The sequence below is a fragment of the Pseudopodoces humilis genome, chromosome 10 (assembly GCF_049639895.1).
Source record: "Pseudopodoces humilis isolate 2021_Gansu_Grassland_sample_001 chromosome 10, ASM4963989v1, whole genome shotgun sequence".
Taxonomy (NCBI): domain Eukaryota; kingdom Metazoa; phylum Chordata; class Aves; order Passeriformes; family Paridae; genus Pseudopodoces; species Pseudopodoces humilis.
The window spans coordinates 6759258-6784139 of NC_142209.1; the positions used below are offsets into that span (position 1 = coordinate 6759258).

General features: G+C 42.6%; 1 protein-coding gene across 7 annotated transcripts in view; it reads left to right on the plus strand.

The window, feature by feature from the left end:
• Positions 1-24882, plus strand: part of HMCN1 (hemicentin 1) — a 176103-nt gene that overhangs the window by 88156 nt on the left and 63065 nt on the right. For all 7 annotated transcript variants that reach the window (XM_088060138.1, XM_088060142.1, XM_088060143.1 and 4 more), the window contains 17 exons: positions 784-914; positions 1536-1683; positions 2134-2260; positions 3265-3419; positions 5350-5628; positions 6440-6721; positions 7670-7778; positions 8370-8539; positions 8840-8994; positions 9724-9847; positions 11128-11229; positions 12972-13124; positions 16177-16328; positions 17088-17211; positions 21063-21238; positions 21525-21621; positions 23692-23814. In XM_088060138.1, the coding sequence (XP_087916264.1) occupies positions 784-914; positions 1536-1683; positions 2134-2260; positions 3265-3419; positions 5350-5628; positions 6440-6721; positions 7670-7778; positions 8370-8539; positions 8840-8994; positions 9724-9847; positions 11128-11229; positions 12972-13124; positions 16177-16328; positions 17088-17211; positions 21063-21238; positions 21525-21621; positions 23692-23814 (2607 nt within the window). The remainder of the gene's footprint in view (positions 1-783; positions 915-1535; positions 1684-2133; positions 2261-3264; positions 3420-5349; positions 5629-6439; positions 6722-7669; positions 7779-8369; positions 8540-8839; positions 8995-9723; positions 9848-11127; positions 11230-12971; positions 13125-16176; positions 16329-17087; positions 17212-21062; positions 21239-21524; positions 21622-23691; positions 23815-24882) is intronic.

Sequence of the window (24882 nt, forward strand, 5' to 3'; positions counted from 1 at the left end):
AGAATCCAGGTACATCTTGTTGGCAGAAACTCCAGTTATACCTGAAAATTTTAATATTAATAACAAATGAAGCTTTGTACTGTAGAAGTTACAGACTGAAGGTTAGATCTGCATTTCAAATGAGAGGAGAGTTACCAGAATGAACACAGACTAGGAAATTTCTAGTTGTTTATATTCTTCCAGAATCCTAGTAAGGAAATAGAAACCCTACAGACTGCTTTTATTCCAACCTTGTTCACTTCCCATGACAGTTACTCTAATGTCTAAGCAGGACTATATCCTTGTTTTGAGAAGAATAGGAGTTCCATTTTGTGCCAGTAGGGCTCCTTAGTGGGGTTGGAATTTCCTAATCCACTATTTAAGGCCATTCTCTCTGCATTCATAGTGGCACAAATTATAGATGGGGTTCTTGCGCACAATTGAACCTGTGAAGACAAAGATGACGCTGGGATAGGCTTCCTTCATATGCTAAATAACACTAGATTTCAAGATTAAATTTCAGATTAATTTTAAGGTTATTCTCTTAAAATATTGATAGTGCTTGTGTTTGAGTGAATTTCCCTGGGAGTTTCTTACTGAGCAAAAAGAAGACTGTTTTTAGCAGAGATTAGAAAGGACGCAGGGAGATATGTCCAGAGCCTAAAGACAAATGGAAATGGTGGGAAGGGAATGAGAAAGGTTTGAAAATTTTGATTTATAGTGAATCTTGACTGGATGGAAAGGAGGAAAGGGGAAATTACTGGAATAGGAAGACTTAAATCATAATGTTGAGCTTTCTTGCAGTTCCTCCTGAAATTAGAGATCAAGATAAGGTGACAAATACATCTGTGGTTGTTCATCACCCTGTAAGTCTCTTCTGTGAAGTAACTGGAAACCCCTTTCCAGTCATCTCCTGGTATAAGGATGATATCCAGGTATGTGGGATTAATCTAACTGTGGACTTTTGAGGGCTTGGTATGAGAATTCATTCAAAATAAATAGAGGTAAATGCCTTTATGTATATTTAAGTGCTTTAAGAACACTTCCACAAAAAGGCAGCTAAGTACGGCTCATCTATTAATTCTGTAAGTCAAGTGTAAACTCGTGATTTTCAGTATTCCCTTAGGAATTGTCCTTGGCAATCCCCCAGTATTGTAGAGGCCAATCCATGCAGAGGGGACCAATATTGCCACTTTTTTCATTCTATAGATGGAGAAATAAGAACTTTTGGAGGTGAATTGAATTCCTCAGGATTATCCTTGAGTCCTCTGTTTCCACTTGTAGCTGATAAGTCATAGCTAAGATGAGATGAGGTCCCTTTATGCACTCCTGGGACTGCCCATTACTGCTGATTGGAGTTTCCCCCCTCCCTCCCCTAGGCTGAGCTACAAACCATATTGAATACATTGCTGCAAGGCAGGAGATCAGTGCTGAAACTGAAAGGGAAAACAGATTATTCTTCCATTGAAACTACCATTTTCTTATAAAAATCCAGCTGTGATACTTGGCTGCTGTAGCTTGGATCACATAAGGCTAATGTCTTGGGTTCCTCTAAGGTTGTGGAAAGCAGTGCTCTCCAGATTTTGCACAACGGGAAGATACTGAAGCTCCTGAAAGCTACTACTGAGGATGCAGGACAGTATTCATGCAAAGCCATAAATGTAGCAGGAAGTTCTGAGAAGCTGTTTAACCTCCATATACTTGGTTAGTTTGGGATTAATTTTTGTTTGGTTTGGGTTTTAGTTGGTGATTGGAAAAACAGTTGATATTTAAGAAGCCAATAAATGTCAACTCATTATAAATAGATTCTTCACTGCCCATGAATTATTGGATGCTGAAGCACTGAGTGCTTATACTTTGCCATTCTTTTGTAGCAACACAGACAAAATGTTGCCTTTGATTTCTGGGCTTTGGTGCTTTGTTTTGTGGGGGTGCAATGTGACATAGGGGTGTTGCCAGGTACAGTTCACCAGTGCAAATGGGAAAGTGCTTGTCACGATAGGTAGGCTGTTGCGATCAGCAGAATTCCCTCTGCAGTGAACACTAAAGGTGTTTCAAAAGAGTAGTAAGATCCACTGTTGCATTCCCTTCCATCACAGGACAAAACTTACCTGGCTAAATACCAGTCATTCCTTAATGTTTGTCTTTTTAAAGTTCCACCAAGCATAATAGATGCTGATACCCCTGCTGAAGTGGCAGTCATCCTCAACCAGGAAATCACTCTGGAATGCAGAGCCAAAGGCTTCCCTGTTCCTGACATTCACTGGTTCAAGGATGGCAAGTGAGTATATTGCAGCTTTTGTGGTTTGTGTCAGGCTCTTCTTCCCCTAGAGCAGAGGGGAAGGATGTGCATTATTTAACTATTTAGTGTTAACTTTCAGAATTTGGGGTGAAGTAAGGTGTTAAATTATTTAATCAGAACTTAACATCCCACTTTTCTTTCTGAACTCACCCATTATTGTCACTTGCAGAGCAGATTTTTGGGTTTTTGGAGGGAGATGATGGTTGAAGCAAGATAAGCAGAACCATTTCTTTGAGTTTATTCTGTGAGTTATTCTAGCTGGATTGTTTTACACACATCATTAGTTAAAATGTAGTTGTTTAGCTGAGATGATTTTTTTCACTTGTAGACAGAATTCATGTCAGATGTTTGCTGGCTAGTGTATATTGTGCAGTCCTGCATATATATATATTGAATGTTTGAAAATTATATATACATATACATAGTGAAGGTTTGTAAACATTTATAGCCTGCATGTTTTCCATTCCTCATCTCATCTTCCAGGAAAGCACACCGGAAGAATTCTTAAATATTAGCTGAGAATCTGACTGGCTGTTTTTGGTGTTTAACAATGTAGTTTAGTTTTAGGCATCGGTCAGGACTCACAGATACTCTGCTGTGACAGTTCCTTACTCTTTACTATGGATATGTTTTCCTGTGTAGTAGCTGACATTTTGTTATCAGCAAAGGCCTGGCATGACTAAATGAATTAGGAAAAGGAGCTAAGGTCAGGTGTGTGACTCTGGCTTTGATGGTGGCATCCTGGAGGTCTGAGAAAAGTACTTCCTGTGGTTTGATTTCTTTTAGAAGTTAGGAGTAGAGTTAATCATAATAGTTTGTCACTGCATGGTGGTTCTTGTGATTAATGCCATTAATTTAGTGCTGAATGGCACTCTCAGGTGGTACAATTACTGCTACCAAAGAACCTCTTCTTACTGTCAGTTTAAATTAATGTTGAAAGGGTGGAGGCAGAATTCTGTGAAGCAAAATGCTCTCTGTTTCAGACCCTTGTTTTTGGGTGATCCAAATATTGAGCTCCTGGACAGGGACCAAGTTCTCCGCATCAAGAGTGCTCGCAGGGTTGACAAGGGTCGTTACCAGTGCAGTGCCACCAACACTGCTGGCAAACAAGTGAAGGAGGTCAGACTCATTGTCCACGGTAAGCTTATGGAACGCCTAATCCCAGGAGATCCTCTTGTTTTACTCTTAAAGTTTCTTTTTGAATGGAGATACTCAGGCAAATGCAAATTAAGTCTCTGATACTAAAAAATTTGTGTGTAAACTTAATTTAATAATCATGTGTTCACAAAATGACCTTTTCGAGTATTTGTATGTATGAAGTATGGTTGTAGCCTTCACAGGCTTGGAAAAACACCTTGAAATGTTGTTTATATGCTTCTTTTTCTAATTAGTGAAAGCGAAAAATATTGAAGGATGTTTTCAAATTCTGCTCTTAGTTTCAACTGAATTTTTATTATCACATTGTCTTTATTGTTTTGCTCTGTCTCAAGAAGGAGTAAATTAATAAGATTTTGATTTTAATACACATTTGGTCTTATTTTTCTTATCCTGGTGCCAGGATACACACTGTGCTTCACGAGACTCAGAAATTCTTGTGCCTGTAGTGTGATGGGTAGAGCTTTGTTAGGTCTCAAGTCCTCCCTTGCTATGAATTTGTTCCTGAACATTGTGTGTGATTCTGTGAACTTAATGTGCATTATTTCCTTCATCTGGGTCATTTGTGAAGCACAGAGCACCCATTTGCACAGGAATGTGGCTGCTGTGGTGATACCTTTTTCTATCAGGAACAAAGAGAATGCTCAGAGGACTTGCAGGGGATTGTGGCTCTTCTGAGATTAGAGGAATAAAACAGCTTCTACCCCTTCCCCTCAGATAAAATGCTCACAGATGAGTAGATTTATTTCAGGCTCTTCAGGAAAGATGAGTTTGTGACAGCAGAATAGAACTTCTTTACTTTTTTATTTCTCTTTTGTCCTTTGTGGATAAATAGAAGCCCACAGAGTAAGAATGGAACCTCAGTGCTAATTCTTGCTAGTTCTTACTTTGTTTTAGCTGTGTAGTCCTGCTTTTGGCTTTGATATTTTCCCAAAACACCATATTAAAACCATTCCTCATCTCAGAGAAGTGCAGTTGCCTTTGAACTGGGTATGTTTCAGCTCATTCAGTGGATTTGGGATTTTTGATAAAAAAATGTTTAATTAGTGAATATTTCATTGTGGTTTGATAACTGCAGGACCTGTCTCAGGTGGGAGTCCATCTGTTCACAGACACTTTGCTTCACATTTCTGCAGTGGTATTTTCAGTGACCACTATGGAAGTCAGAGGAATCTGTGAATGTACTGAGTATGTTTGGCAGCAGAAGAGTCATGTGTCTGCCAGATGTGTCTGGTCCTTTCAGCAGCCATAAATTTAGTCATTGCCAATTGCACTGTGTTTTTATTGCTTCTTTAGAGATTTACGGACTCTTTATATTGGCTGATTTACACAAGAGCTTGTTTGCTAGAAAAATCCAAGTCCTGCTGCCTAGAGACCAAGGAGAATGACTATGGGCCAAAAAGCTTCAAAAATAGGAGCATAAAGCAAGACTGTTAAGCTCAGGCTTAGTCTGAAAGTAACTGACTTCATCCTCAAAAGTTTGGAGCATGGAGCAGTAACCACTACTGTTGTGGAGGCTCTTGGGTGTGTTTGGTATTTTCAATAGCAGCATCCTTGCTGGGAGGATGTTGGGATCTTGCTGGATTCTCCGAAGGCATCCAGGAATTGCTCTTTCTTTGAAAACAGGGAAGAGGGCTGCCCAGGTGCATTGCAGGAGGCAGGGAGGCCCAGCTGTCCCAATCTGGCACATGTTGGAGCCTGGTGGCCTTTTTGTTCTGTTCATGCTTTCCACCCTGTGCTCCTTGAAGGACTGTTCAGGTGATAGATGAGCTCTACTGGACAAAGAACCAAACAAAACACAACAGGAAGGCTGATGAAGATATTTTATTCTTACAGCATTCTAATGTTTTGTTTAAATCTGCACATATTTGTAGTCTAAGGCTTTAATATTGTTGTTTTGTCTTTTGAACTAGTTCCCCCTAGTATTAAAGGGGGAAACATTACCACAGAGGTATCGGTGCTCCTCAACAACCTGATAAATCTGGAATGTGAAACCAAGGGAATCCCTGTGCCCACCATCACCTGGTACAAGGATGGACAGCGTGTGATTTCCAGCCCCCAGGCTCTGTACGTGGACAGAGGGCAGTTCCTGCAGATCCCTCGGGCACAGGTGTCAGACTCTGCCCGGTATTCATGTCGTGTCAGCAGCACTGCAGGGGCTGCAGAGAAGCTGTTCCACGTGGATGTCTACGGTGAGGGACAGCTCCTGGACTACCTTACTGCTTCTTCAGAACAGCTGTGGAAGAGATTTTCAGCCTCTGCAGCCTGGCAGTGGCTGTGATTAAATTCTGGCCTCTGTTGACAGGGCTGTGTAGAGGGGGATTTTGACTCTCTGCTTTATGGGACTCTCCAACAGCTTTATGGAATCATAAAATGGTGTGTGTTGAAAAAAACCTGTCCTGGTTTAGGGACAGGACCTTAAAGCCCATTCAGTCCCACCCTTGCCATGGGCAAGGGACACCTTCCACTATCCCAGATTTACTTCATGGCCCATCCAGCCTGGCCTTGGACACTTCCAGGGACACAGGGGCAGCCACAACTTCCCTGGGCACCCTGTGCCAGGGCCTCCCCACCCTCACAGGGAACAATTCCTTTCCAGTACCTCATCTAACCCTGCCCTCTCTTCAGTGGCCTTGGTATCATGGTTTTTTTTACAGCTATTTCTTTTCCATGTATATTCATTCTCTATCTCACATCTGCATGCTAAACAATACTTGCTTGAAAGAGCACTCTGGGTGGGATCTTTAGTGTACTCCTTTAAGTCCTTGTCTAGTTCTTCCCTCTTAAGGTACTACATATCCTCTGTTTTATAGAGCTGGTCAATCTTGAGCTGCATCATTTGACTTCTCTGCTTTGCCTTGTCCCAGCAGCAAATTCTCACATGAAACTGTGCGTGACATGATGGCAGATGGAGCCAGAGTGGGTGTAACAAACCCATTTTCTCTTAATGCATTTTCTGGCTACAGAATTAATGGCTTGCAATATATTTCTTCGTTTCTGCAGTTCCTCCAGTAATCGAGGGTGATGCTGACACAGCCCAGAGCAGGCAGGTGATTGCTGGGAATTCCCTGACACTGGAATGTAAGGCTGCTGGCAACCCTCCCCCTCTCCTGACCTGGTTAAAAGATAGAGTTCCTGTGAAAGCAACTGACAAGCTCCGTATCCTGGCTGGGGGGAAGCAGCTGGAGATCCTGAATGCTGTTGAGGCTGACCAGGGCCAGTACTGGTGTGTGGCCACAAGCATAGCTGGAGAACAAGAAATCAAGTATGACATTGAAATCTTAGGTGCGTGCGCTGCAGATTTATCAGGTTCCAATAGATCTAAGATGGAAAAGTTCCATAAAACCTATGGTTTTATTTTCATTGGTATTAATATATTAAGATCAGTTAGTTGTGCTCTGTATCTAGCTGAACCTGGGCACTGCACAACTTTTCTGTCCAGGGCTATAGGACAGTTGAAGACTTATACTTTAATGTTAGTTCTTGAAGAATTTTTCCAGTGCATTTGGTAGGCAAATATTATTCTCAGTAACCTCTAAAATGCTTCTTGTCTTCAGAGAAAAAAATCACAGAAACCCATTAAAAATATCTCTTAGTAGTTGCCTCTGGGAGAGGATGTCTTTCTCTGAATTTGTGTTGTGCAAGTTTTGAACCTTATACTGAAAAAAATACTTTTTCTTCTGTATCCCTTGAATCCATTACCACACTGTATTTCAGTAGTCCCTTCTGAATGTCTTGAGGTCTTCGCCTGACATGGAAGACAACTGTAAGGAACTGATTTTTAGGTTTTGCTCGAGCATAATACTGAATGCAGATGCAGAGCATCCCTTCTGCTTCTGCAGGTAAATGTCACTGGTCTTGATAGTGGAGGAGATGTGTGCCAGTGCTTCCTTCCCAGAGAGGATGGGACAGGGTGAAGAGGACCTGGAAGAGGATCCTCTGCACCTTTATTTTCTCTTTCTGCTTACAGAGGGTGCTAAAATGCCCCCCTCTTCCCACCCATTCACAAGGTTGTTCTGACAGAGTCTGGAAAACCTAACCAAACAAGAAACAGTAAAAATGTGAAAATAGTGATTTGGAGCCACAGAATGTCACTGGGCAGATGTTTCTCTTCAAAAAGGAACAGTGGTTCATAATAAGTCAAGTGTGTGTTTAACAGTGCTATTTGAGAGAGACTTTTTTGACAATTCTGATGTGTAAATGTTTCTGTTGGTGGATTTTTCTCTCTTACAGTGCCACCATTTGTGGAAGGTGGGGATGAGATCTTGGACTACATTGTTGTTCTCCATAGCCCTTTGGAGCTGGATTGTTCAGCAAGAGGGACACCTTCACCAACTATCACGTAAGGGCCACTGGTATGACAGTAGAAAGAATACAAATAAATCTGCAGGTTGGTTTGGTGAGCTTTATGAGCCATCTGTGTTAATTAGTGATGGTTAATGAGTAAAGGGCAAACTCCTGGCTCAACTGATAGCACCATCAGGCACTCACCTGGCAACATCAGGGTTTCATTTTAAAGTAGTATGAGTTGTTGTACTAGTATCCATGTCCTGGAGATGAGGATAGAAAACAAGATCAGACAAAACTTTTTAGTCCTTTGCTAATGCAACTTAATGTGCCCTGTTCTTCTAACACCCATGATTGCTTTTGCTTTGGTGGCTTCTCTCTGCCTCTGGTTGTATCTGCTGTCACCCTTCTGACACTGTCTGTAGTGTATATATATATGTGTGTGTGTGTGTGTATATACTCCCTTCTGATAAGCCCTTCAATCCATGGCACTCACACAAGGGGAATACAGTTTGACACTTCCAGACTTCACTAGAAATGTAAACAGAGGTAGTGAGGCATTCTGTTTAAGAGAATTGTGCATGTTTTAAGATTGTTGTTGATCTTACTTTAACTGATAACTGAAATGGAACTTTCTTTTTGGTAGATGGTTCAAAGATGGTCAACCAGTTGGACAGGAGGCTGGACACAAGGTCTTATTAAATGGACAGAAACTTGTAGTCTCTCAAGCTCAAGTGTCAGATAGCGGCCGCTATAAATGTGTGGCTGCAAACAAGGCAGGAGAACATGAAAAGGAATTTGATATTACAGTGCACGGTAGGTTACTCAAGGTGGGTGGGAAGCAGCAGACTGCTTTTATTTCAAATTGCTGGCAAGAGGGTGCTCAAACTTTCTATAATTGTTTATTTGCATTAGCAGGTTGGAAAACTGGAGAGGAGATTAGATGAAATAGGATCATAGAATGGTTTGGGTTGGACACCAGCCATAGCCAGGGACACCTTCCACTAGATCTGGAAGTAGAAGTAAAGCTGTGCTTAGCTCTGGGATACTGCTTTTGTATATTGAAATGTACATGTTTAAATGTGGCATCGTTTTTGTTTCTGGTGCTTTTTGCAGTTCCTCCAACCATTAAATCATCTGGGCCTTCCGAGAGGGCAGTTGTGCTCCACAAGCCTGTGATGCTGCAGTGCATAGCCAGTGGCATCCCCAGCCCTTCCATAACCTGGTTAAGAGATGGACAGCCAGTAAACACAGCCAGGGGAAATATCAGAGTAAGCATGATTCTTTTATGGGATCCAAACTGTGGGAGGTAATTGCCACAAGTTACACATGCTAAGTGCTTCTTTTCCTTCTCCTTCTCTCACACTGTGATACAGAAGGGCTTAAGAGCCATCCTGCAGAGTGATGAGGGGCTTTTTACCTGATTGGGGTGGTGTCTCAGGTAATATCAATGTTCAATAGACTAAATCCCACTAGACACTATCAGGAAGAGTCTGTGACTGGAAATTCAGAATCTGTCTCCTTCCAGTTGTACTTTGCCCTTCAAGGTCAAATGGTTATCTGCTGATTGTGAGGTGGCTCTAGCCACTCATCCCTGTAAGATAGGATTAGCTGAGCTGTTCTGTAATTACTGCAGCAGCTACCTGTAATTCCCTTCTTCTGGTGAGATCCTGCCTTTTCATGAAGAGCCTTTCCCAGTGCTCACATGGTCCAGGAGTGAGTGCTTGCAGTGGCTTTGATTTCCTGTGGCTGGAGCAGTTTTTGACATCTTGCCTGCAGTTTCCTCTCCCTTCCTGCCTCTCGCCAACCAGGTCTTCTCACACGTGTACAGCTCCTGATGCTGCTGTTCCAGGGACACTGAAATCTCTGACCCAGCAGTTTCCTCATTCCATGAGCCAGGGTTGGGAGGGATGAGCCTGGTTGTGTCCGCTTGCCCTCTCGCCAAGTGGCTGTGCTGGGGGCAGCGGTGTCACACGGCTCCTCTCTGTGTTTGGGAACAGCTGGAGGCCTCAGGCCGTGTCCTGCAGCTTGGCAAGGCCCTGCCTGGAGACGCCGCCCGCTACACCTGTGTGGCCACCAACGCTGCGGGGGAGGCCCAGCAGCACACCTGGCTCCACGTGCACGGTAATGTGGCCAAATGGGGCTGTCCATGCAGCTCTTGCACCTTGGCTCACTTTGCTCTGGCTTTTCTCCTGACTCTGCACATCCACCTCTCAGTTCTCTTTCTCTGTCCCACTCCGTTAGTAAGGACTATGAGGAAAAACAGGCTTTTGTAGGGGTTGGCCTCTCTCCTGTAATACCAAAGGACACAAATGAATAAATAAATGTCTTTCCAAATACCTCTGCTGCTCAGGTATCCCAAAAAGCCAAACACATTCCTACTAACCCACCCCTCAGAAGGGTACTCTGTGTTTCTGAAGCAATGTGTGATATAGCACCACTGGCATTACTAATTTCATCTGAACTTTTTGTGGATGTTGGTATTCCCCGTGACCCTGGGGAGTAGGAAATTTTTATAGGAATAACTTTTCTGAGAAAGGAACATTTTCTTGTGAGGGGACTTTTCAGCCTGTTTGAAAGGAATTTTCTTTAGCTGATAAAAACAGTATAAAAAGAATCAGAGAAACTCAAGAAGTTGTTGTTTGCATGTGATTTTTAATAAATGCTCTCACCATGATTTAGGAATATTTGGCTCAGAAGTGGTCATGAAGTGTCGTGCATTGCTTATGTGACCCAGTCCTCAAAGGAGGTGTGGGAATCCTCATGAGGTACAGAAATAGACTGTGGCAATATTCTCACAGAGTATGGCTATGTTGACTTTTGTTGCCAAACCAAGCCAATAACTGGAAAATGTTAAATTGAAGTGAGGAGAGGTTGCAGAGTCTCTGTGGATGGGACTTAGAAAGAGGAGCCACATTCAGACTGTGATAATTGCATCACAACTAATTTCAGTGTCAGTCCCATGCTCATAAAGCTCTCCTTTGCTGTCAGTCTTCATGTTCAAACTGTCATTATCTGGCATTTCTCTCATATTTGAGATTCTGGAACTTCAGGAAGGTAAAAGCTGTCTACAACCACTCAGTTTACTATCACCAGGTGAAGTGAGAGGAGCTTTCCAGAAGAAAGAATTGCTGTTCTGTGTTGTGTACCCAATACTTGCAAATCTACTTTTAAGTTCTGAAAAAAATGAAAATTAACAAAAATAATGTTTTATTCCTCTTACCACTAATGTGATTATCATTTCAGAGATGAACTTTCTGGAGAAATTCCTTTGTCACCCAGCAGTTGAAGCTTGTGCAACTCATTGCCCGAAGTTTCTCCATGGGTTCATGACTTTGTGATTGGATGCTCTGCTAGCTGGGTGGCTGAATTAATGAAAACCTGATGGTTTTGTCTTTTCCCAGAACCTCCCAGTCTGAAAGATGCAGGAAAAATATTAAATGAAACGGTGGTGGTGAACAATCCAATCCATCTTGAATGCAGAGCATCTGGGAACCCTCTGCCAGGTACCCATGTGCACCTTGGGGAACATCTCATAAAGACTTTCACTTTCATGTGTCTTTGGAAAATAATAGATATGTAATGTAATGGAGCTAATTGTGTGATTTTAAACCAGGTAGAAACTGTGTAATGAGAAATGTCCATGTGTGGGCTGACATGTCAGAAGGATTGAAGAATTCAGTGATCCCCACTGATAAATGAGTGAAAACTTATCACAAGGATAATCTCTTCCCTTGTGATGCCCTGTCCACAGGCAAGAGCACCACTTGATTTCTACTGAATGAGCTTTAAACACATCCACTTTGATCTCCTGTCAGTTCAGTATTTTTTAGTGTAAGGCAGATCTGAAATACCCATGGATTGAGTGTTCCTGTCAAGTATGCCCATGTCTGGGACTTTTCTAATGTGTTTTTTGTTAGTTGGTAAGATATAAAATTATATATTATTATGAGAGCAATTTTCTGTATTAATTATTGTAGAGCAAAACAAGGGAAATAGTTATTAAGAGCTTGTATCTAATATAGCAAATTATTCTCACACTGATTATAGCAACATTTTCAGAAGAAAGGTGTTATTACATTTCAGATGTGCATCCAGCTTCTCCTTTTCTGCCTTTTTAAGAATTAATTCACAAGGAATATATTCACAGTATTATTTTGTGGAATAATTTATACTTGCATAAAAAAAAGTTAAAATATTGAGGAAATAAAATGTTATAAAAGCGTAAGAACTTTATATCTATTTTACACTCCTTTTAAATTTTTTTTTCTCCTTTTATCTTCCAAATACTGAGTTATTTTATAACAAATAATTAAAACTATGTATTTCAGATAATTTATGCAATAAGAACAGTTTGGTCACCCCTGGTGTGATGCGATGGCACATCTTATTGTCAAGATATAACATAAGTCAGGAAAGTGAGAGCACAGCATCCCACTGGAAAAGAGAGAAGTGGTGTGCAAGTCTTGTCCATCAGTCAGGCCAGAGCACTTAGTACTTGTAAATCTTTTCCCAAAACCCCTTCTGCATTACACATAATGCTTCCAAGAGCAATAATTTCATCTGAGTAGTAAAGTGGTGCCAGCAAAGCCTCAGTCACCCATTGCCCTGATGGATGGTGCCATCTTTTGACTGAGTTGCAAAATTTGCTTATTTTCTTGGTTGTCAACTACCTATAAAATTTTCTTTTGCAGTAACACCAAGTTTTCTGTTCTTTAGTTTCAGTTTTTCAACTGATTCTTTGTCCCAGGTAGTTCAGTTTAATGTAGTGATAATTTAGGGTAAAAGGTAAAAAAAATTTGATATTTATTATAGAATCCCTGGATGGTTTGGGTTGGAAGGGATCTGAAAGCTCATGTCCTTCCATCCCCCTGCTATGGGCAGGGACGCCTTCGTATTTTTGTGTGATTTTAAACAGCTGTTCTTTACCTTGGTGTAGGATAAGTAAATTTCCTATAATTTGCTTTGTGCGTTAATTTCTCAATTTCAGAACACTTTTCCCTAAATATATGGGGTGTGTGGATGTTAGTGCCAGATTTCCTGTTGAGTTGTGGGGCATAGTATTTTTGTACAAATCTTCCCATTTCCTAATTTTCTGTTACATTTTACTATTCTTAATCACGATTAACACTGCCATTGACTGTTAAACGTTGGCGTGTGCATGAAAGCAGAGGTGGGTGGTGTAACAGCTCTGTGGTGCCATGTTTGTTAGAGTTGTCAGTGATTTGTCCCCATTCCTCCCCCACAGCTGTGTCGTGGTCCAAAGATGGGCGTGCACTGGGTGACAGGGGACAGGTGCTGCACATTGAGGGCACACAGGTGGCCGACTCCGGCCTCTACAGGTGCCTGGCTGCCAACGTCGTGGGCACGGCAGAGCTACTTTACAGCCTCCAGGTCCATGGTGAGTACAGAACCACGGAACTGTCACTCCTGGAACCTGGGAAATACTTCTGAGAGCACTGAGTCTCCAACTGTTCCCCCAGTGCTGCTAAGGTCAGCACTGATCCCTGTCTCCAAGTGCTTCATCCACATGGCTTTTAATTCCCTCTAGGGATGGGGACCCCACCACTGCCCTGGGTGGCTGTGCCAGTGTCTGACTACCCTATCCATGAACTTGTCCCAATATGCAAATTAACCTCCCTACCCGCAGCGCAGCTTGAGGTTGTTTCCTATTGCCCTGTATTGTGACACTTGGGAATAACGCATGCAAGCTCCACCTTTGCTTTCCTCCTTTTCCAGTCTGCGTAACAGACTTGGTGTCACTCATCACATGATCACAGAATCCCAGAGTGGTTTGGGTTGGAAGGGACCTTGAAGCCCATCCAGTGCCACCCTCTGCACTAGGCAGAGACTAGACAATAGGCAGAGACACCTTTCACTAGCCCAGGTTGCTCCAATCCCTGTCCAACCTGGCCTGGAGCACTTCCAGAGATCCAGGGGCAGCCACATCCTCTCTGGGAATTCCATTCCGGGGCCCTCACCACCCTCACAGCCAGGAGATCCTTCTCAATATCCCATCTAACCCTGCCCTCTGGCAGTGGGAAGCCATTCCCCCTTGTCCTGGCACTCCATGCTCTTCATTCTTGTTTTCTTACTTACATTAGACTAGGTGTTTTGAACACAGAAGATGGGCCAAGGGAAGGCATTTCTAATAAGAATGAATTTGTGGAAGAGGTATTTTGTTTAAGATATCACTTAAGCAATTTAGAGAGCCTGGCAGTTGCTGGGGTTTGTTGTAGGTGACTTTGAAGCTCACAGTAGACAAAGGACACAGATCAAATGCTCTTTCATAATCCAAGAGTTTTAAAGAAAAATGTGCAGTGTCTAAGAAGATGCAGTAGAAGTGTGGGTGTTTGCTGACATGAGGCTCCTGAGCAAAAGCCCAATTGGAGGTTTTCCAGTGATTTCAGTGGCTTTTGGATGTGGCTATAATCCAAATTCTTATCTTTGATACATGCATGTGCATGTAGCTGCTTTTCTGTGGGAGTCTTCCATGCAAAAGTGCGGCCCAAATTTGGCACAGTGTCCCCAGCTGAGATGCACACACAGTATATACTTCCTACTAATGTTAATTAATGACTTTGGGCAGTGCTTTTCCATGGATTTAATGGCCATCATGGAAAAAACTGATGGCACAAGACACAGTCAAAGGCAATTAACCCCACCCAGTGATTAATTCCCAGGAAATCCTTAGAGCTACGGTCATTATTTTAGTTAAATGGAAAATAACCCCTCAGTACTCGTGAGTCTTTTTAGGGGTGGCGGAATTTCAGCAAACACGTCCAGAGTTTTCTAGGGAACTAAAACTTTCTGACTAAGACACAGAACTTCCCCTTCTAGAACAGAGTATATGTAGTTGCAGCCACGACTAATGGCATCAAAGGAACTAATTGCATTGACCCCCTGTCCATGAACCTGCTTCGTTCAGCTGGTGTCCTGCCAGGCTGACAGTAGAGAGGTGCTGGGATTCACCATCCACAGGTTTATCGTTCCCCATCCTTAGAGTTTATGAGTTGGAGAAGACAAAACTTGAGCATTTTGCCCTCTTTACCGGTGGAAGCAATGACTCCTTATTGAAGAGCAGGCTCAAATGCCAAGTACTGTAAATTGTGCTGCATTTATGAGGAGGCTGCTCTAGATTTCCATGAGCACCTGCCTTTATCAGCTACTGGTCTTATTCACCAGTTTCTGTTGTTAATAGTGTTAACAGATCTTTTTGGCATTAAAAACAATGCTTGGTAGAGCAGGCTTAACACTTACTGGAACCAGGTAGGCCAACTGAAGGAAGCAGGTGGAATTCCAGTTTAGTTAGAATTCATAGGATTTCATTGTATTAATTTTTTTCACTTCTTTCTCCCCACTATAGCTTTCTCAGGCATGAGCTGCAGTAGGAGGAACTCTATGTGTGGGGAAAGGATTAAAAGATTATGAAATCTTGTGCCTTTTTTCTGCCATTACTTCTGTTACTGAAATATATGGACGAGTGAGGAGAGTCACATAACCATGGAATGGTTTGGGTTAGAAGGGACCTTAAAGCCCATCCAGTTCCACCCCCTGCCATGGCCAGGTACACCTTCCACTATCCCAGACTGCTCCAAGCCCTGTCCAGCCTGGCCTTGGATACTTCCAGGGATCCAGGGGTAGCCACAACTTGAGTTACAGGCTCTTACAGGTTGCTAAATTCATTAATTAATATTATTTTAAGTTCAGAATGTTATGCATATTATCTCCCCTCACACAGGGGGTATGTATGAGTAGCTCACCATTCGCATGTCTTTGCAGGAGTGACTTTAAACACTAAGTTTTCACCTGATACTGACTTTTAAACTTTATCACTAAGTTAGTAATGGTAGGAACAAATAGAATAGTTTTGATTCTCCTAGTATATGAAACATCTTCCTTTTTTAATGATTCTTGTCTCCCTTTCTACCAGAGCCCTACAACATTTGCTAGACTGTGTGCCTAGAGTAAGTGTAGATGTTCTATTGCAATGTTCTATGTCATCAGAGAGGCAGATGTTTTCCAGTCTAATCTGGTAAATGTTTCCATATGTTCTGCCAGGCCGATTTATCACTCTGTGTGTGGATTTGCTTTATGTGGTTTATATGGTAAACTCCTTTCTTTAATCCCCACCACTCCTAACATCTTTCACAAGGTCTAAATGGAATAGTAGAAAAGTTTGAGGGAATAATTTCTGGCTTTATGTTATGGTTCCTGGGTTCCACAGCTGTCCTCTGGGCTGTGGGCCCAGTCCCACATACCTTGCTCACTGTAGTTTCACTGCAGTCATCTGCCTGCTCATGCTAGGAAAGAGCATGAGCAAAGATGTAACAAGAGCTCAGCAGGAATAACAGAAGAGAAATAAGATCCAAAACTAGGCAGCCTATTTAATTTCACAGTGATTAATACTCTTATGTAGCTGTTATAGCCCTTTTTCTGTGGGTTTTTTTCAGTCCCCCCATCCATCTCTGGCAGTAGTGACCGGGTAACAGTAGTGGTCAATAATCCAGTGAGACTGGAGTGTGAAGCCAGAGGGATCCCTGCCCCTATCCTGACGTGGCTGAAGGATGGGAGCCCTGTGTCCAGTGTCAGCAACGGACTCCAGGTACCAGGATCAGATCCTGCTCTGTGGTGTTCTCTGTTGTGGGAGGAAGCTTTTAAGTCAATGCAGTTTAATGGAAAGAGAGTAAATTGGAGGATTTGGAATAATAATATAAGGCCTTTTGCTCTGGGTTGTTTGTGTGAGTTTAGCTCCTGTACTGTGGAAGACAGAGATATATTGAAATAAAGTGTTCCTTTCAGCTGATGTCATATTTAGTAAGTTTACATCAACAAATTTTCCACTTATGGGGAAGAAGAAGAAATTGGGCCAAATTCCTCTGCTGAAGGGATCTGGAGCTTATTACATATAACAATAATTCAGAAAAGAAAACCAACCTCTGATATAAGGAGATATTTCGAGGTAAATATCTCCTTATAAAATGAGGTATAATGAGAGGCTGTGGTTGGTTTTTGGAAGTCAATTTTATAATCTGAAAGGAAAGAGGGGGCATTTGTGTTCTGTGGGGACAGCTCAGAGTGCAGATGAAAGCTGTGACAGCATGTTCGAGGCTGGTGGGAGGGAAGGGGAGGAAGGGCTGTCCAGATCCTGCAAAGGCTTGAGAACTCCAGGAATTCCCTAGGGACTGGCACGAAATTAGAGTTTTGCTTTCGTAAGTCTGGATGAGAAGAGAGCACTGGAGTGCGGGGAGATGCTGGGAAGCAGTGGCAAAACAAATGTTCCATTTTGAAATGAACCCTAAGAGCTCCCCTTGCCTGTCTTTGACCCTGGGGTGTGCCTGAGGGTGCTGTGGTCTTGTTGCAGGTCCTCTCAGGGGGCAGGGGCCTGGCACTGCCCAGTGCCCAGCTCAGTGACACGGGGACATACACGTGTGTGGCAGTCAACGCTGCGGGGGAGAGCCAGAGGGACATCGACCTCCGTGTTTATGGTGAGTGGCAAATGTCTTTCTTTTGGTTCTGAAAACTATTCTTGAAGCTTTTAATTTAACACACTGGGCCCAGACCGTGAGCAGCACTGAGTAAAAATAGTCCCAACCTGTAATGGAAGGCTAGGTGAGGAGGAGGGGTCTGTGTATGGATGTTAAAATATATATATGCATATTCACTCTCATTTACTAAAGCATGTAGATGTGTCCTTTTGTGTATCCTTAAAGAAATGTAAATTCACTGCTGCAGTTACAAGTTTAATGCATAAAAGCTCATTTACGAATGATGAAAGAAAATACGTGTTTGTAAAACCTGGTAGATCTGCCAGGTGAGACGTGTTCTTGGGGCCAGTGCTCTGTTTTGTATACTGGGGATTTACTGACCACCAGAAGGAGGTACTGGGAGCTCCCCATCCCGCTCTGCAGTTCCCATGCCGTTCCCAAGCCTTGCTCTGCCTGCTTAAGTGGTGGGGACTCTTAGTGCTAAGTAGTGATACTGTGTTGAGCCCAGCCAGTCAGCTCTGTCTCCTTCAAGGAGCAGAAAAGGAGTGTTTTTTTAGTTTGTCAGTTTTCCAGATGATCAATAAGTTACTTCTGAAATCTTCTTGCCTGAACTTGTGTAAATTCATCCTCCCTTCTGATCTGTGCAATACTCTCAGACGCATGGTGGGATTATTGGGGATGTCCTGTGCAGGATTTTGGTGATCCCCGTGGGCCCCTTCCAAATCAGGATATGATTCTGTGCTTTCTTTTAACTTGTATGAATTTCATCCTGGGTTTTTTGTAACTTGTATCAGATACCATTTCATATTCATAGAATGGTTTGGGATTGAAGGGAGCTTTAAAGCTCCAGTCCTACCCTGTGCCATGGGCATGGACACCTCCCACTATCCTAGGTTGCTCCAAGCCCCATCCAGCCTGGCCTTGGACACGTCCAGGGATCCAGGGGCAGCCACAGCTTCTCTGGGAACCTTGTGCCAGGACCTCCCCACCCTCACAGGGAAGAATTCCTTCCCAATATCCCATCTGACCCTGCCCAATGGAAGACACTCCTAGTTGTCCTGTCCCCCCAGGCCCTTGTCCCAAGTTCCTTTCGAGTTCTCCTGGAGCCTCTTCAGGCACTGGAATGGTCCCTAAGGTCAGCCCATGTTGTGTTCACAAGAGCCTGTGGGTGCTGTGCCAGCAGGGATGTCAGAGAGTGTGACTGTAGCAGGTTTTGAGTTCCCTTAGACAGCTCAGAGAATTTGTCCAGCAGCGAAATGAGGATGAACAACAATCTGACATTGTTTTAGAAATGTTATGATACCAGATGTGTGGAGAGACATTTGGAGTTGAGGCACCTTTGTGGTTTTGCTTCTGCTTTCAGTAGGTCAGTGGACTCTGTCATTGTGGCAATCCCATGTGGAAAACCTTGCAAGAAAAAGTTAGGAGTTTGGATGAGTTCTAAGCAGGGGCAGCTGGCCAAGTTATTTATTCCTGAGTTTGGCTTTCAGAATTGTCTCTCTTGGTTAGAGTACCCCTGACTAAAATCCTGGTGACTTTTGCATCTAGAAGGGGCAGTTCAGAAACCCAGGAGTCTGTTGTGGCAAGTAAGCCTAAGTCAGTTAATATAGGCTGGAGCATTTTATGTCTAGAGTAAGGAATACCATGGTCTCCTTTGGAGTTTGAGGACAGGTGTGTATGTCTGTGTAATGTGACACAGATATATTTATTATTCCTCTTTTATTTTCTGGAACCTCTGTCCATTTTAGCTGGAGGAAATTAAAAGAGTTAGGAGTTGTGTATGTTTAAAATTAATGTTGTATTAGAAGCTGGGCAGGGTTGAGCTCACCTGCAGGACCAGCTTGAGAGAGGCTGTCACCAAAAAGTCTGATGGCTCTTCAGACTTGCCTCATAAGGGCAATCTAATTAAGAAGCCACAGGAGGAAAATAATTCGGAGTTGAGTTGGAGCTGGGTCTGTTGGAAATGTGCACTGAGCCAGGAGCTGGAACCAGCTTGGTTACTTACAGTTACTATGAGCATAATTAGAGTAATTTTAAACTTCATTCCTTCAGAAATAAATGTTTTAGTGTCTTTGTGTCATAAACTCAATTTCCTTTTGAGCATATTTCAATTCATTGAGCTGGGAGGAGAAGTAACTGGTTGAAAAGACTTTGGACATAAATTTGCCTTCTGCAGGAATGGATCAGCTTCCAGTTTTCAGTTCCACAATACTCATAAAGAATCTGGACCTTTGTGAGTTCTAGGAAGAAAAAATATAAACCGTTTTTTTTTTTTCATTTACTATATTTCTTATCCACAGGGAACAGGCTTTTCCCTAAATTATTTCCAAACTGTGAAATCAGCAGCTCTGTTCTGTACTTCCTGGGCAAGAAACACAAAGCTCGATTCTTCCCAGTCTTTTCAGGCCACCTGGAGAGCTGTCTTGCTGTCTCCTAAGTATTGCTTTGGGACACGTTCTGGTCTCCCATGTGTGATTAACCTAGTGTGCTTGTTCTCACAGATGGTCCCACTGCTTCCCTTCTCACCCCAGGGTTCCATGCACTCATACCCTCTGTGTCTGGAGTCATAGATCCCAAAACTAAAGGGCAAAGAAAATGTGACAACAAAAATTCTTATATTTGGTTCTGGTCAACTTTTTGGGGGCCAGTATTTTGTCTGTGTTCTTTTTGACTCCAGCCATGAACACTTTCCCTATGGAAAATTGCTGACTTGCTGTGTTCAAGATTAGCTCTCAGTTGCCTTCTCAGTTACTTTTGTTTTTCTGACTGTGGAAACACAAAATTTTAGAACGGGGGGAAAAAATGTGTTTTCTTAAATCCTGATGCTGTTCAAGAGCAGCTAATGAGTTTCAGTTGAAGTGCCCAGTGTTTTAGGATTTTTTTATTTCCACACAGAAAACTTTCCTTTCAAAAGGAGATTTTTCTACTGTCTGATTTGGAAATAATAGTGTAATAATGAGATTTTCACTGAACTGTAGGACAAATGTAAATATAGTGCTCAGTGCCAATAACTGCAATAATTAGTAGATACCACACAAACCTGATACATGAGCTAATTGTAGATTATGATTTGTTGATTAAGTCATTAACCCATTGACTTGCTTGCTGGCCATGTGAGTTCTCATTTTGTCAGCTGTATTTGGCTATCTCTGGACAAATTCTCTGTAAACCAGAGTTTACCTTAAAGCCAAGTATCCTTCTTGGCACTAACAGCTTAAGACATTTTCAGCTTCTGGGGCTAATTGTTATCTCATGAGCTTTTTCACTCAGCAGCTCTTTTTCCTTCTTGAAGGAATGCATTCCCCCATTATTATATACTGCGGATTTTTCTTTCTATCTGTGTTTCAAGGGGTTTTTTTGCTATTCTTGGCTTATCCTTATGATTTCTCTGTAGCTGATACCTCACTAGTGTGTGTTTTGTGCGGAAGATATTCTGTAAATAAAAAAAAATATTATTGTGGTGTTAGTGGTATAAAGGAGACTGAAGTTGTGTGTAGCTGAAGGTGTAAGTGTAATTTTATCTTTCCTAAGTGAAGCCCCTTAACTCCAAATTATGTTTGCTCTGGGAAATCTTCAGTGCCCAAAGGTCCCTTGGTTTGAGCAATAGGACAAGAGGAAACAGCCTCAGGTTGTGCCACTGGAGGTTCAGGTTGGATATTGGGAAAAATTTCTTGACAGGAAAGATGGTCAGGTACTGGCAGTGCTGCCCAGGGCAGGGGTGGAATTGTCATCCCTGGAGGGATTTAAGACCTGTGGCTGTTGCCCCTGGTGACAGTGCTGGGGAATGGTTGTACTCAGTCGTCTCAGAGGGTTTTTCCGAGGTAACCAAGTGCGTGATTGTGTTGGTGCAGTTCCCCCTGACATCGTGGGTGAGGAGCAGAATGTGTCAGTCCTGCTGGGCCAGGACCTGGAGCTGCGGTGCCACAGCAGCGCCGTGCCCCCACCCCGCCTGACCTGGCTCAGGGATGGACGGCCCTTGCTGGAGAAGCCAGGCTTGAGCATCTCTGGAGATGGGAGTGTGCTGAAGGTAAACTGGGAAGGCAGGGCATGTTGGGTTTCCTTCCTGGGGAGTTGCACTCCATGGAGGTGGGACTGCATTGGGCTCTCTGGGGCAGCAGAGAGTAGTGTGTGAGGAGGGAGGGATGTCAGAGACCCTGGTGGTCTGGGTACAGAGTTTGCTGGATTCATGCTCTATTATTAATATTCAGGGAGACATATGTAAAAATAAAATTGGAACCTGAGATCCCTATCTCTATACATTTCATGAGTAATTATACTGGAAGAAGAAACCCACATTTTCCTTTTGTGCCCAGATTGAAGGAGCTCAAGTGCAGGACACTGGACGCTACACTTGCGAAGCAACAAATGTTGCAGGGAAAACTGAGAAGAACTATAATGTCAATATTTGGGGTAAGATTTATTAAGCTTATTCCAGAAACGGGAATGAAGCTCAGAGCTGAATTATGATGTGAGACATGGAAATCCTCTGTAGTTCATCAACACTCAGTTGCTGAGGCTTGTGCAGGGAGATGTTGTATTTGCTATATTTGAGCAGGCCCAAGACAGTGCACACATTTTTCAAATTGCTTTTATTTAGTTCTAAATTAACACTGGTTGTTCCACAGGCCTTTGTTGAGCTTGCAGGAATCAGAGTAGTAAGAGCCGTAACTAGTGAGTGGCAGCATCCCTTCTCATGGCAAAGGCTTGGAATAAGATGATCTTTAAGGTCCCTTCCAACCCACGCCATTCTGTGATCTGTGATTCTGTGATAAATACTTGGGTTTGGATCCACAGCTTTAATGCTATTTAAAGTAAGTTTTCCACTTACTGAAATGCTGAAGCATCGAAAATTCAGATAAATAAAAGCTGCCTTACCTAGCTTTATTTGCTCTACAAACTTAATAGTCCTGAGTCATAATAACACCTTTAATAATTCTTTTCAATGGCTCTATGGCAAATGTGGCTTAGGACATTATTTTAATAATTGCTTTTGAGGGGATTTTCTGCACCATCATTTTCTTCTCATATACAAATGGAAATGTCCATGTTTTACTATTATAAATCAATTTCTTGCTTTGGAGTCATACGACTAGAATTACCTATGAGGGTTTGTAATGCTAAAATGACATTTTTTAGTACAGATTTCAAGTCTGCCATTATTAAAAGACCCATTCATGGCATTTGAGTTAGAGGTGGGTATTGTAGTATCATGCCATTTTCCCACGCAGAAGGAAATATAATTTACTTTGCAAGTCAACCTTCACTCTTCTCTCTCTTTCCCAGACCTTTGCATAGGACCTTTGCTGGAGGGATTTAGATTTATTCCTTTGTGCAGTAAGACCATTCCAGTAGAATTTGAGTGGAGGGATAATTATTTGCTGCTTAGCAGCTTTGGTGGGATAAGCTTGATAGAAACCACAGGCTGCCTGTGATAGCCATCTGTGGATAATTGTTTGTAATTATAGTTTGCATTTATGCCCCAGCACCCAAAGGCCTCCTTGCCATATTTTGACATTTTAAATCCAGGAACTGTATCCTTCTGTGGATTAGTGAGATCCTGAGAGCTAAGTATGGATCCAGGAGCTAGCTAGCCCATGAGTTAAATTAACAGAATAGCACAGGCTTGTCCTAGCTGGAGCAGGACAAATAAAGGGTAAAGCAGACAGTATCATAAGGCCCTTGGCAGTGTTGTTTCAAACCCCACAGATCTGGTTGCTGCTGGAGAGGTGGAAGTGTCAGAAGGAGAAGGAGAACCTGGCTATTGTCGCATACATTAAAAAAGTGCTGCATAAGTTGTTCACCTGGGAGGTTTTATTTGCCAGGTTAACCTGCATTCTCCTCTGCTTTTTCTGTACCTACTCTTATTTTTATCTCATGAAAATGATTCCGTGATTCCTAAGAGGGAGTTAGCCCTTCCCTAGGGATTGAACCAAAGTGCTTTAAGACTTTGAGAATCAGAGTAAAACATCGGTCCCTTTTGTCTGCAGCTGGTTTAGAGTCACAGAGCTGTAAAGCAAAGTGATCCTTCTGTTGCAAGAGGGTGATCAGAGGGGTGGGATCCATAACCTTGGATGTGGCAGCCAGTGTGCTGATGCAGGAAAAATTTAAAGGAAAAATGTAGGCTGAACTTTAAAGTCGCTGATGATGATCTCTGGGTTTATGAACTGAGGCCATGAATAAGGCAGGCTCTTAGAGTTGGAGTCACTTAACAAAGCTCCCCAAACCAGCTTTATTCAGTGAAGTCCATTAAAGGCAGCCCAAAATAAAGCCTGTGCGTGCAGTAGCCCTTAGAGGCCAGAAGGGTGGATGCAATTATTGCCAAGTGTATTCCCTACCCAGGGCCTGGTTAGCACTGAGGAGGCAATCACTGTTATTGCTTCAGAGCTGAATGGGAGAGATTTGCATGAGGGTCATTTGGGGTTTACTGCTGCCTGATAATTGTTGTTTCAAAGGCTGCATTTATTTGGCTTTTCTTTGCAGTGTCACCAAGTATTTCTGGCTCGGATGACAGCTCTCAGCTGACAGTCACTGAAGGGAGTTTGATTAGCCTGATCTGTGAGTCAAGTGGCATCCCACCACCCAGTCTCACCTGGAAAAAGAATGGTGGGTAACTTCCAGTTGTCTGTTTTATAAAGCAAATAGGATCTTTCTGACTGGTTGGGATTTCTTTTCATCTTGTGTACATTTTGGATGGTGTGTTCTGAGGAGCTCAAACCTGCACAGTCCTGACACTGAGTAAAGTGAACTCCGGGAGTGGATTATTTTGTTCTCTCTATCTCATCTCTGCTTGGATTAGGTATTCCTAAAGGTGCAAGAGAAGTGCAGTGCTGAGATTGCTCAGCTGACAAAAGTGAACTGTGGAGCACTTAATATATTTATTTACCGTGAGGCAACAGGACAGCAGCACAGTGCCCAGTCCCTGGAGGTGTTCCAGACCAGGGTAGGTGTCTTTTGAGCAAGCGGAAGGTATCTGGGCCCATGGCAGAGAGTTGGAATGAGATGATCAAACCAATCCCAGAATGGTTTGACCTTAAAGATCAAATCATTCTGGGATTGTAAGACTTGTTTCTGGATCCCAGATGTCAGGGCCAGGGTCACTGGGAGTTCCTTGGTGTGGAGTTGAGTTTCTGCCCTGTGATCCACTGCACAATAGGGATTCTCTGAGCTGGTTTTAAATCTGCAGCCATGGTATCCTGCCAAGTGGCGAAGATGTATGTAGTTGTAGTAATTGCTTTGGGGATGCACCAAACCCTTTCTCTCATCCCATCTTGTTCACAGTAGTCTGCACACCTTTTGTTTTAGGGGTTAAAGTTACATCACCAAACACATCTTTAGGAATTGGCAGTCAAAGCCAGCTATTTTCAGCACCTTCTTTTAAGCATTGACATGGTTGGAGACAGAATATAGGACAAAATAGGATAATTTACTCTTTCAATGTGGTAATTCTTGTGTTGTTAATCAATCTTGCTTATATTTGTGTTTTTCTAAGCAGCACAATTCAATATGATATGTACTTGCTTTAATTAATTTTGGCTCATGGAAGGAGCAGGTTTTAAGTACAGGACACTTTTTCCAATGCATAACTTTTTTTAGAGGACAGGAAGCTATTTTTAAACCCTGTCTCGTGGAAGCCAGAAAGGCTTTGTATGATATGTAAATGCACTGCAATGC